Source organism: Vulpes vulpes, chromosome 8 (assembly GCF_048418805.1).
Source record: "Vulpes vulpes isolate BD-2025 chromosome 8, VulVul3, whole genome shotgun sequence".
Lineage (NCBI taxonomy): Eukaryota > Metazoa > Chordata > Mammalia > Carnivora > Canidae > Vulpes > Vulpes vulpes.
In genome coordinates, this window is record NC_132787.1 from 7,747,893 (window position 1) to 7,760,802 (window position 12,910).

General features: G+C 38.2%; 1 protein-coding gene across 3 annotated transcripts in view; it reads left to right on the forward strand.

Annotated features, from left to right (window-relative positions):
* SLC38A4 (solute carrier family 38 member 4) overlaps positions 1–12,598 on the forward strand; it is a 62,038-nt gene extending 49,440 nt beyond the window's left edge. For all 3 annotated transcript variants that reach the window (XM_072765471.1, XM_072765472.1, XM_026000172.2), the window contains exons 13-16: positions 1,444–1,568; positions 6,896–7,040; positions 8,605–8,702; positions 9,678–12,598. In XM_072765471.1, the coding sequence (XP_072621572.1) occupies positions 1,444–1,568; positions 6,896–7,040; positions 8,605–8,702; positions 9,678–9,779 (470 nt within the window). In that variant the 3' untranslated portion in view covers positions 9,780–12,598. The remainder of the gene's footprint in view (positions 1–1,443; positions 1,569–6,895; positions 7,041–8,604; positions 8,703–9,677) is intronic.
* Positions 12,599–12,910: the final 312 nt, after the last annotated feature.

A 12,910-nucleotide genomic window follows, 5' to 3' on the forward strand; every position in this document is an offset into this window, starting at 1 on the left:
AGAATGCCTTTCAATCTGGGAATGTACTAGCAAAAACAAAGGAAGGTGACTATGGACACATTAGATTATGCCTAAAACAATTTCTCTGTGGCATCTTAATGGACGCACAAAAAAATAGGATTGCTACCGCCTTTCATGAAGCATGGCCCTATAGATATATTTCAGGGACTCTAACATTGACCTGTTGCTGCTAATTGATGTTAGCAACATAGATAGATCTTTCATATAAAGCTCTCTAACTTTTTAGTTTGGTTTCCCCCACCCCCACCCCTGATGCAGTAAATTTAATTGATTGCATGACAAATTGTGGAGGAAAAGACTGGGGAGGAGTCACCATTTACTTGGGCTTTTCTCTGTTTGGCTAATACTTGGCTATTAACCAACACTCACTTTAGATTGGGCATTAACTTTGTTGGATTGTGAATTAATAAAAGTCAGATCAGTACCAGTGAAGGTATTTTTATCCCCCTTTGTCTGCTCTGGAGGGGAGTAAAAAGAAAAAAAAACAAACTACATCTGATTCTATAAGCATCTCCATGTCATCTGTGTCTGGAATTCTGAATGAATAAGATTTCTAGGTGGGTGGCATCTTAATCTTAGATCAATAGTCATTGGGAGACCCTGTAAAAATCATGCTAATTCATCTTTGCATGTTACCTATGCCGACTCTAATAGGTTTCATAAGTCAAACAAAAGTTTGAAAAAAAATCCCCAAGAGGGGCATTTGAGTGGCTCAGATGGTTAAGGGTTTGCCTTTGGCTCAGGTCATGATCCAGGTCTTAGAATCAAGCCCCACATTGGGCTACCAGCTCAGCAGGGAGTCTGCTTCTCCCTCTCCCTCTCCCCCTGCTTTTGCTCCCTTTGTCTTTCTCTATCAAATGAATAAATAAAAACTCTTTTTAAAAATATCCCCAGAAGTACGTGTATCAGTGTCATGATAGAGTCATAATTGTTGAACTTGAAAAAATGTTAGAGTTCATTTGTCCTAAAGTTTCCATACGAGGTTCAGAGAAGCTATGTCAATATGTCAAGACTCACTTGGCAGGTGGGAATGGAGGGGGGTTGGCAGGATGTGAGGGACAGGCTGGTGGGGCTTGGGCCTTTCATCCCCCTCAACCAGAGCACCTCAGCCTGTCACCTCTTTTGTGAGGCTTCCAAATAGCAGGGATGGACTTCTCACGAAGCAAATGAGCTAGAGTCACCTTCATAATTTTATTCTAGTTTCTGCAACTTTATAAGCTTCAGGGTTCCTTTGTTCATTTGAAGAAAGGTCACACAACTAACTATTAAGCTCAGAGACAGGATTAAAACAGATGTCTAGATTCCCACACCTGGGTTTTCATTTTTTTTCATCCCATTGTACTATGTTCCTTTTCTAAAATGTTGCTGTTGTTATTGACTTGACAATAGCAAGTGAACCCATTCTCTTTTTCCTCTTTGTAGGAGAAGTTGAAGATGAATTACTGCATGCTTACAGCAAAGTATACACATTTGACACCCCTCTCCTCATGGTACGCCTGGCGGTCCTTGTGGCAGTGACATTAACAGTGCCCATTGTCCTGTTCCCAGTAAGTACCTGAAGTTTTGATGAGATAATTCTGCTTAACCTCTTAAATTAGTACATATGTTCTGATTTGATGTGGATTTAATTATAATGTGACTTTGCAATGCGTGAAGACGTTATTTTTGTATAGCACTGTGGAGCCATTTAAAATGGATAATTTAATATGTAGCTACAACAAATACTTTTAGATGTTAAACATTTTTAAAATATAGGGGGCAAAAAGTCACAAAGTATATTTCTATATTTTCCAGCTTTATTGAGATGAAAATTCATTGTTAAGCTCAAATTCGAAAAGCGGATCCTGGGTTTCTATCTTGTGGGTTAGTAGAAATGAGTAGGATTTCACAGAGCTACTGAAACTTGAAAGCAAAACTACATTACTTTTCAATTCATTGCATTCTCACCAGTTTTGAAGGTATTTAATTCCCCCCACCCTTGGTTTGTTGAGTTGCAGTGACACTCAAAAGTCACTTAATCTGATTCCTTGAAGACCAATGAGAAGGGAAATCCTCTTAAGGAAATTACATGCTAGAGCTAAATTTCTTGAAAAACAGTTATATTATCCATCATATATCTTTTCTACGATCCCTAAAACTGATATACGCTCTACCAGACTCATACTGGGATCTCCCCATCCTGGCATTTACCTTTGGCGTCACTTGTTCTGGGATCACAGAGCAGGGCTGGTTGAAGAGATTTGGGCCGCGTGAGTTAAAACCACCACCTATGGATAAACACAGGTCTACCTTCTCCTGCCAACTCTTCTCCTTTCATAAACACTGAATTTACTCATTCATTTTAGGGGGAAAAATAAGCGACATGGTAACCAGCACCATCCTGTACAGAATGTTCCATACAGGGCCCAGCATGTGAGGACTACTCCTATAATGACACTGTGGTCACTTTAAATGCAGCTTGTGTGCCAAAATATTTTTTGACACATTCCTTTTCCATGAGTGCATGAAATCAGATCCTTATTACCAGGAGGGCTAATATTTTACTCTTAAATAATATCTTGCCTCTCATATGTCTCCAAGTATTTCAAATGACATGCACACAGCTTTAGCCTAAAATCAGCTCCATCGTGGGTACAAGGCACAAGACAGCTGTAGACAGAAAGCCTACCATAGGGTAAAATTTCCAAGCAAACAGTGTCTCTGAGGAAAGAATGTTGAAAGCCCTTTTTTTCTGTGTAAAGATATCACTCATTAATTTTTGGCGCACAATACGCACTCACATCATTATTGAATCAAAGTAATTTATAAAAGAAATCTGTTACGTGCTTCTGTATTGTTTTATTCATAAACCCTAAATATAGCGCTTTCATGTTGTGATCTCAGGAGATTAATGGACTTGGCCGTGGTCTTGTAGTTAGTCAGTCACAGTTGACTCATGCAGCGCTCACAGCAGGACACTGATGGCTGGGGTCAAGATAATGGGAAGTGGAAGTTAGCCTTTCATTTACTGATGGTAATTTCACTTCAACATTTAAAACCTAGATCTCCCCATAGAAGTTCTTTCTCTCATGACAATTAAGACACTGGTATAACTGACTATCAGGAAACATCTCCCATTTGATGGCCCTTAGTATCAAAACTGACTATGAGAACCAAATTTCAGAAAAACTATTTGTTATCCTTAACCATTTTTTCACCCGACATTAGCATTTATAAAACATTTGCACATAATTCTGTCTTTGACCTTAACAGTGCTACACTGAGATGAACTGTGTAAGGGTCCACCTTCTCCCCTGGGTTAAAAGTCCTGGAGGTTAGGGATGTGCGTGGTGACTGGCTCAGGAGATCAACAATGGTTGCCAAGAGAAATGGTCTCCGAATGAATCTTGCCTATTCTTGGGAAGACAAACTGCCCTTTCTGGCAAAAGCACAGGCTGTTCCCCTTGAACATTTGCCATGAACTTCAGTTTGGGTGAGGATCTGGGCTAAATGAACCAAGCTGCCATGGGTATGATGGAGGACATAAAAGTGAACATGGAGGAGAAAAAAGCCTCCTTGCCCCATCAAAACCACAAGGCTGCCTTCAAACACTTTCCCCCTAAGGTGAGAGAAGTTGTTAGTGGCGTGTTTGTTCCTTATGATTTACAGCCACATTTTCAACATGCCCAACACTGACTCACACACAGCAGGGTTCTCCCGGTGGTTTCTTTGAATTAAGAAACTCTTGACCAATAAGAAGTTTATTTACTTTGCTTTGACACCCCCACATACCAATAATTAAAAAAAATAAAAATAAAACCTAATCTATTAGGATTAAAACCTCTCAAGATTAGGAATAATTTTATATTCTAGTTCTTTCAACAAATGTCAAGTGTCTCTTTTTCTTAGAAGTCCAAGAAGAGACGACAAGGGTGTTGCTGTTCTTGGGTGGTTGGATGGATTTTCCTTTGATGATTCCATTTATTTTCTTTATTTTCTCCAGTTAGGTCAGTGTTTCCCTTCTTAATAAAAGACACATATTGAGTGCAAAAATGATTATCGAACAAATGAATAAATGAAGTGAATTACTTTTTCACTCGTATCCCAACATTTCTGTTTCCATCGTTGGGGTGGGGTGGTACGGGCAGGGTTGTCCATTACGGTGCTGCACGTCCTTCCCAAAGACTATTAATACCATTTTCAGCTTGTACTTCCCTTTATGCAGTAAAGTTCACACATCACCATGAAAAACAGAAAACCAGATAATCCTAATGAGTTTATCAAGAACACAGACTCACATTCCATTTGCCACATCTTAAAAAAACCCAAACAAAGATCTCAGATTCTCTAGCTGCTTCTATTTTATCTTCTGATAGTGAAATCATTCTTTACGTTTTTGCTGCCTTCAGACCCCCTGTTAGATATAGACATAGAAATATGGCAGATGTTGCCGTGGACTGGAATAGAGTAGTGATCCCCAGATACTCCAGTGATCCGCAGATATTTCCAACACTCTTGTCCTAAGCAATCTTAGAAAGTGAAGCTGGGATTCACTTCTAAACAATAGGATTGATTTTTTTTTTTAAGAGTTCAGACCTAAAGTTCCCACTTTCTACTCTGCCCCTCATTGGGTCCCCAGAGTAGAACATACCCCCCACCCCCCAACAGATTCCTATTCCAAACGCTCTCTCTGGAAATAACAGATGTTTTTTTCTAGAGCTGCCCAGGACCTTTCCAGAATCATACTGGGTCAGAGGCCATGGCTGTTGCTATGGACTTCCTCCCCCCTCCATGCACAGCATCTGACCCACATTTCCAGGTTCTTATCAGTTTGTGTCAGTAGAGAAAAGGCACTTAGATAAGTGGAACAGGAGGCAGTGCTTTGTGGGTAACAGGGTGACATAGGGTAAACAGAACTGCTGCGGACCTATTGATCCAGGCTCACCTCCCAAGGTGGCATTTTAACATAGAATGACCAGCAGTTTTCTTCTACTCCTTTCCACCACCGCCTCCCACCAGCAGCAGCCTGCTGTCTCCCTGTGGGCCCTCTTATCCTTCCTAGGAATGCACTGGCAATTGTGTATGCCTTCAGTTCTGTTTGGGATTTTGTTATTCTTTATTTGCTGTGAGGAGCAAGTTTTCACCATTCGTTCTGACCTCGATTCCTGTAAACCTTCTGTACTCTTACATCATCAGGCCAAACCTCGGTCTTTCTGGGAGCCATGAGACCTTAGCAAACTGCATTCACTCTCAGGGACCCTGTACGAATAGGTTTACCTCTAACTCAACCTATTGAATAAAGAGTATTATTTTAACAAAAGGCAAAACCCCATACGTATCACCTCTGCCTGTTAATAACCTGCATCCTACTTGTTCGCTCTATAAATTTAGCACTTTCAGACAAATAAATCCTTAAGCCATGTGGATGTGCCAGAGAAAGCTCATTTTTAAGCCTAATAAGACCAGTTTGGACGATACTGAGGAAGCACGAACTGTGGATCATTATGTAGAATGTATGGGCAGCTGGGGGAAATGTAATCAAACCATTTGCTTTCTTCAAGCCTACTTTTCAGAGCGAGTTTCATAATTTTCACTAATCCAATTTTTAAAATCCTTTACAAAGTCACCCTTAAACCATTTCCAGAGACTATCTGGTTTGCCATTCTGGAAATGAAATTGCTTTTGAAACCTAAACAGATGGCTTTAATTTCGAGGGGAGTGGTATGAAAGGAATGTCACATTCGACACTGTAAGCAATCCGGCTCGAAGTCTTTGTCGTTCCTACATGTGTTTCTAACTGTATTTTACATTTTCTGTCTTAAATGAGTTCCCATCTCTCCACCAGTAAGAGTTTTCAGAAGTAAAATTTTAAGTGAAAAATCAATCCCAGCATTTCTAAGAATGTGAAGTCCTAGCCTACCTGAAGTGCTCACTTATTGAAAAGCCAAGAGACTAATTCCACTAAGTCAAAAAGTATCCTCTAAAAGATTCCAAAGATAAGAGTATTTTCTACTTTGTTAAGCTGTTCAAACATGCAGGGCATTCCCTCTGCCCACAAGGATCTTTTGATCCGGTTACAGCACAGTAACTTGAAAGGCTGCTACAGATGGAGCCTCTCTTGACTCTTCACCTACTTATTGTAGCTGCTGAAATAGGGCTGAAGTCTATAAGGCTCCTGAAGGGAGGGAAGGGGTTTGTTCCGTTCAGTTTGACTCAACATTTATTGAGTGCCTGCTGCGTGCAAGACACCGAACTGGAAACTTGAAAGAATGTTAAAACTATTAGGTCCTACTCTTTGCTTCTTGTACATTTATAATCTAGAATTGGGAAGGGGGGGGAGGGAAAAGGGAAAAAAAGAGAGGAGTAAATACCAAGAATACCATCTTTTAAAAAAACATTATGTGGCAAAAATGCTAAATACAATGAATGCCAAGTTTTAAAAAAAACAGATTTGTAAAAATTCTGTTCATGAGCAGTATATAAATCAATGCAATGCTTGCCCTTAATACTTAATCCAGTCTAAAAGACGTGTTTAGGAATCAACAAGGATCTTACCCTGAATTCTGTGTCTTACCTGTTATTTTATATCTTTCTGAGACAATTTTGAAGAAAAAAATCTGAAAGCTGAGGTGAGCACAAGGAAAATACCCTCTCAAACGAATGTCAGAATCAAGGTTGCACAATAATATTAATGTACTTAATAACCAACGTGTACCCTTAAAAATGGGTAAGATGGTAAATGTTATATATATTTTGCCACGGTACTGAAAGTTTGAAAGATAAATCAGACCGAGATATTTTCTGGGAAGAAAAGGAAAAGACACAGAAGATGCTTTAGAGTGACAAGGATATCTGAAATTGTAGTTAAAATCAACTTTGAACTTTCTTGTTGCAGATTCGTACATCAGTGACCACACTCTTATTTCCCAAAAGACCCTTCAGTTGGATAAGACATTTCTTAATTGCAGCCATACTTCTTGCACTCAATAACGTTCTGGTCATCCTCGTGCCAACTATAAAATACATCTTTGGATTCATAGGTAAGTTTGAGAAAAGCTTTTATTTAGTCAACTCAAGCTGATACCTCCTTAAATGGCAGACAGGATGCTGGTGGATGGGAGGGCAAGGATCCCTGGTCCATCTTAGGCTCATGGGATTCTTATTAGTCCAACAGGACTCCAGCTGGCCACCTCCCCTCCCTTGCGGGTGACTCGGGAAGTTATTCATAGGATCAGAAAAAAACCTTAGAGGTCAACTAGTCCAGCTGCCTTTTCTGACAGATGAGAAAATTGAGCCCACAGAAGTCATCTACAGCTTCTCCACCATCCCCCATCCAAAAGTCGAGCATTCCTATGAGACCTTTTGTAAGCCTAAAAGGCATAAACCAAAGCAATTTACCATCCATTTATATGGGAAAATATTTGAGCATCCCAGACATAAAAAAATAAACTCCTTGGGCTTTCCTGATACCTTAGGATACGTATTGGTAACAAATGCAGAAAATACATGGAGATAAAACACAGATATTCAGACATCGTTCAAAAGCTATGACAGCTTACTGCTGAGATGGAGGGCAGCTCCCAGGCAAAGAATCTGGTGACTCACTCTCACAGCTCAGGGTGGGCTCCCCTCTATTCATGCTCACTGTGCAGCAAATTCTGAATGCTATTTTCACTTGTTGCCCCCCCTTTTTTTTCTTTTGAAAGGCAAAAATCCTCCTCAGATTCCAATTAGCAAAAATAGGTACTAATCTAGGTCTTCTCCAAAGCAAACTGGCATAACATGAACTTTCAAAATTGGAGAATATCAGTGACTTGGAATAGATCCGTGACTTAGATTTAGGTCTTAAATCCGAATCAAAAAGTGAGGAAGATAGATTTTACCCTCAGGATGCTTCCTCAAGTCTGTCAGGATCTGCTGAGCATTGACGGCCACCTTTGGAGGTGAAGGAGATTGGTCTCATAAAGCATATCCTCCTGACTGTGTAGCCTAATAATTTAGTATTCATCTCCTGATTTGAGGGATTACTCAAATATTAAATATACTATAAAATTTTTTAAAGATTAGGTGTAAGCAACTTGGAAAGTTTAAGGTGGATAAGAAGGGTGTGTGATGAGTTCAGCTTCCTTAATGGGTATTATATTTTCAATTTCCTATGAATTGTTAATAGGCTGCCTTTTTGTTATTTATTGTGTGCTATGTGCACGTGCTATATAACTGTGATGTTAGGGATATTTTAATTTTCTCATAAACATATCTTCTTTGCATAAGCAACCAAGATGAGTGAATATATAGTAGTTTTAGTGCAAAGATTAGAGGAATGATAGATTTAGTTGCTTTTTGTTTTTTTAAGATTTTATTTACTTATTTATGAGAGATTCAGAGAGAAAGGCAGAGACATAGACAGAGAGAGAAGCAGCCTCCCTGTAGAGAGACTGACCCGGAACTCGATCCCAGGGACTCCAGAATCATGACCTGAGTCAAAGGCAGATGCTCAACCACTGAGCCACCCAGGTGCCCTGGATTTGGTTCTTTCAAGTGCAAGACCTTGAGTCTCTGCCTTGTTGAATAAGACATTGACCTGTCCTGTGCTTCTCTCCTCAGGGGCTTCTTCTGCCACTATGCTGATCTTCATTCTTCCAGCAGTGTTTTATCTTAAACTTGTCAAGAAAGAACCTTTCAGGTCACCACAGAAGGTTGGGGTAAGTAAGGTTTGCAATTCCCCCCATTATAAGTTGCTCTTCGGCTACTTACAGTAAAGCAGAAAATACATGTGATTCAAAAAATTGATGAACAAGAACCAAACATCAGAGATGAGCTGGAACTGTAATGGAGAGAAACAGGGGTGGATTTCGGGTACGGTGAGGATTCCTGGATTTCTTTCTTTCATATTGTCAAAGATCTCATGTTGAGTTCTTTCTATTTGCCCAACGCTAATGGAGTTTTCCGCAGGCATGCATGTATACCAGTTTCCACCACCAAGACCACAGCACTGTCTATGGGAAATTTTGTGGGAAGGTATTAGGCTCCCTGGCAGTGTTAAGAAATAATTTAAACACTTTAGTCATATCCGTTAGGTGTGTAAGGCCAAAAGAAAAGATGCTGCTTTGTTTCCCCCTCCATAATACCCTGGTGTGGATGGAGATCCAGGACAGAACCACTCCTTTTCCAGTTGACCTCTCTGGATACAAAATATAATCTTATTAAACTAGAGCATAGTTATTTTCCAAAATGATTCTATGGAAACATATGCCAGAAATAATTGTTTTTCTGATAATTAAATATTATCAATGACTTTCTAATAAAGTCTGACACTTAATGCTTAAAAACAATGCCTCTTGCCGAGTTACGCTGAATTTTTCTGGAGAGTCATTCACCCCTCAAGGCTGTTCAGGGACTTCAGGACAACTTGGTATCAAAAGCTCCTCCCATCATCTCACCCCTGAATTCCTACCCTCTTCAGTCCATCTTGCTTGGACTTTCAATGTATCAAATCAACCATTTCTTGGGTTCTAAAGTCACTGAACTGCTAGGAACAGACATCTGAGCTAGAAGCATAATACAATTCAATATGCCAATCAGATTGCTGCCCAGTTGTTACAAGTAAACAACTTATAAGAGCAAACCGTGCTAAACATGGTTTCTGTGTCCCCTAACAAGTTCTCTCTGACTTACAGGCTTTAATTTTCCTTGTGGTTGGAATCATCTTCATGATTGGAAGCATGGCTCTCATTATAATTGACTGGATTTACAATCCCCCAAATTCCAAGCATCACTAACCCAAGGAAAAATACTTTTTCTATTGGAAATGGTTGCAAATCATGCTGCAAGAGACGTTTGAGTTCTATTGATTGGAATGTTATTCATAGGAAATAACAGGAAGATTCCAAAGATGTTTATAGTAACATCACCAGGCACCTGCGGAAGAGGAAAGGCATCATTTTTGTCAAGAATGGCTGTTTATATGTTTAAAATCTGTGGTGCGCATTTCTACCCAGGTTTTCCTAGAGCAGTGTGAGAGGATGTATTTTTGCTGTTGTACAAGCAGAATAAGGGTAGCTGCATGTAATGGTCATCAGATAATACCCTTCCTCCCCCCGTCAAAGTACCAAATACTTGTATTCTGAGAACATCAAACAAAAATGCCCTGGCGGCAAAGCTATCACTGCTTAATGCGTTCCCCCAATCCAGCACCAAATTCTCTGGGTTTATTTAATAACAGAGGCAAAAGGCAGGTCTTCTGAACTGTCTGTCCATGAATAATCAGACAGCAGGCTAGAACATCTTATTCTCACCGGTAAAGGAATATTTTGCCCATTTTGCTTGTGACGTGGAAATAGTGACTTCTTCCTTCAATAGATTTTTGGTAAATGTTAAAACAGCTTACTAAACACAGGCATACCTCGTTTTATTGCGCTTTGCTTTATTGTGCTCAGCAGATACTGAAGTTTTGTTTTTGTTTTTTTACAAATTGGTTTGCAGCCACCTTGCCTTAAGCACCTTTTTTTTCCCCACAACGTCTGCCCTTTGTGTCTCTGTGTCACATTTTGGTAATTCTCACAGGACTTCGGACTTTTTCTTTATTATATTTGTTATGGTGATCTGTGATCAGTGATTAAGACTTGCTGAAAGCTCAGATATGGTTAGCATTTTTTAGCAATAAAGTATTTCAATTAAGGTATGTACATTTTTTTAGACATAATAGTATTACACACTTAGTAGACTGTGGTGTAGACATAACTTGTATATGCACCAAGAAACCAAAAAAAAATCTATTTGACTTGCTTTATTGTAATGTCTGCTTTATTGTGGTGGTCCGGACCCGTACCTGCGATCTCCGGGGTATGCCTGCATGTCTTATGAACTGTCCCTGTAAGGTACATACATGAATGAACAGACACCAGGCCAGAACACCTTAGTGTCAACAGTAAAGGAATGTTTTGCCCATTCTGTTTGTGACATTGAATGAATGCCTTCTTCGTTCAATATTTTTTTTGATAAACGTTAAAACATCTTACTAAACAGAGAGAGGGGCTTTATTTAAATTATAGAGCAACAACAAAAATAATGCTTATTGCTAAACTGCCTGTTCTGGAAGCATCTGCTTTTCAATATTATTCCTAGTCCTCTTGTCATGCTTTTGTCATTGAACAATGCTCTCCCTCTCGTCTTCCATTGTCATTCAGAATTTTTAGATAGACCACGATTCGTGTGGAGCTACATTACCCAGTATTGTTTGATACATTTTTATTTGATAAACATTCAGTGCAGGAAACTGTGATTGCTTATATGTTTATGTATATAATCTTATTCTGTAGTCATCAGAATTTTAACGTATGGTACATTTGATTTTTATTTTTTACATGTGTAGTTTTCTCTCTTCACAGTCAAAACGTTTATATTATTGAGGGTGGGGCAGGGAATTAAGTTGATGGGCTCAAAAATCCATTTGTATGTATCTGTCTATTAGGAATATTTTAAATTTGAAACCTAAGTTATATATAGTTCAGTAATGCTCTTCAATGTTTACAATGATAACACAATCATCTACAAGAAAATAAGTTCCTTATTTGCAAATAATTATCAATACTGAGGTTATTCTTTTAACTTAGCATGTCTAAGATAGGATTTAGTTCATTTTGGCTTGCACGGGAGTATGCTGCCATTCATTTGCCATTTAACACTATGTTAAATGGTTCTCCACAAAACCGGAAGTGCTAACACTACAGAGAGAAGCAAACTATTATTCTTGCTCACTTCTACAACACGCTTACATGAAATGGATTTAAAAACCAGCACTCACTGCCCAGAATTTCTGGAATGTGCCACCTTTTTTACCCCCAAATCAGTAGCAAGAACATTTATTGCATATTTTTATATTTTAGTATAAAGCCAAGTATGAAATACAACTATCATTTAAGTATAATATTAAATCACATTTCAATAGTTGCTTTAAAATGTGCCTTAAGAAAATACACATTTGTTTTATGTAGTATTTTCTGGAGGTATAATACTGTCAAATGGTGCACTTTGTTATGGAAATTGAGCATTACTAGAAACTATCATAACTTTTGAGTCAATATTATTGGAAAATATTTGCCAAATAGCATCTTCAAGATATGTTTCCATTTACATTCACCTAAAGAGTGTACCAAAATAGAAAGTGGAAAAAGTCACCTTCTATGTGTTTAAAAAAAAAAAAAATTTAATCTGAATGTATTTAAATGTAAATATCAAAGATTAATTTTAAAAATTGGGAAAGCATAAAATCTGTATATATTTTGAATGTTTTACACCTTTGAAATAACTAACTTGAAAATATCAACCTCTGTAATTATACAGATATTCAAGAGCAATACTACAGTGCCAAATAATGAAGCACCATTTTTTTTCTCATGGCCATTTTCAGGATTAGAGCTCATATAGACTGCAGGGCAGACTTTCATATCATATCTTGTACTGGTTAATTTAACCCCATTTATGAACAGATGAAAATTTTATTTTCTTATTTCATTTATAAGATGGTTCAATGTACTGGGAGGCTTTTTTTATTACAGAAAGTGTATATTGGTATATAATAAATGAACTTTTCAAATGATTATGATTTGAATTTCTTTCTATTCTTGAAGGCTATAAATTATTTGCATGTGAAAAACATGTTAAGTCTAAATATTGTCTTGTGTCTATTGGTTTATGTTCCATTTTCATTGTTACTCTTGACACGTAACTAACATTTATAGCTGTCAAAAAAATAGTTGCCATCTTATTTTGGCAAAATACACAGCTAATCTAAGTCATTTTCATTTATATCATCACATATATACCTCCTAGAATGGATGTGGGAAAATGTGTTTCTTTATGGCTAATTAGGGAGAATTCGCTTGGGATGGAAAAAGAATAGAAGAAATAT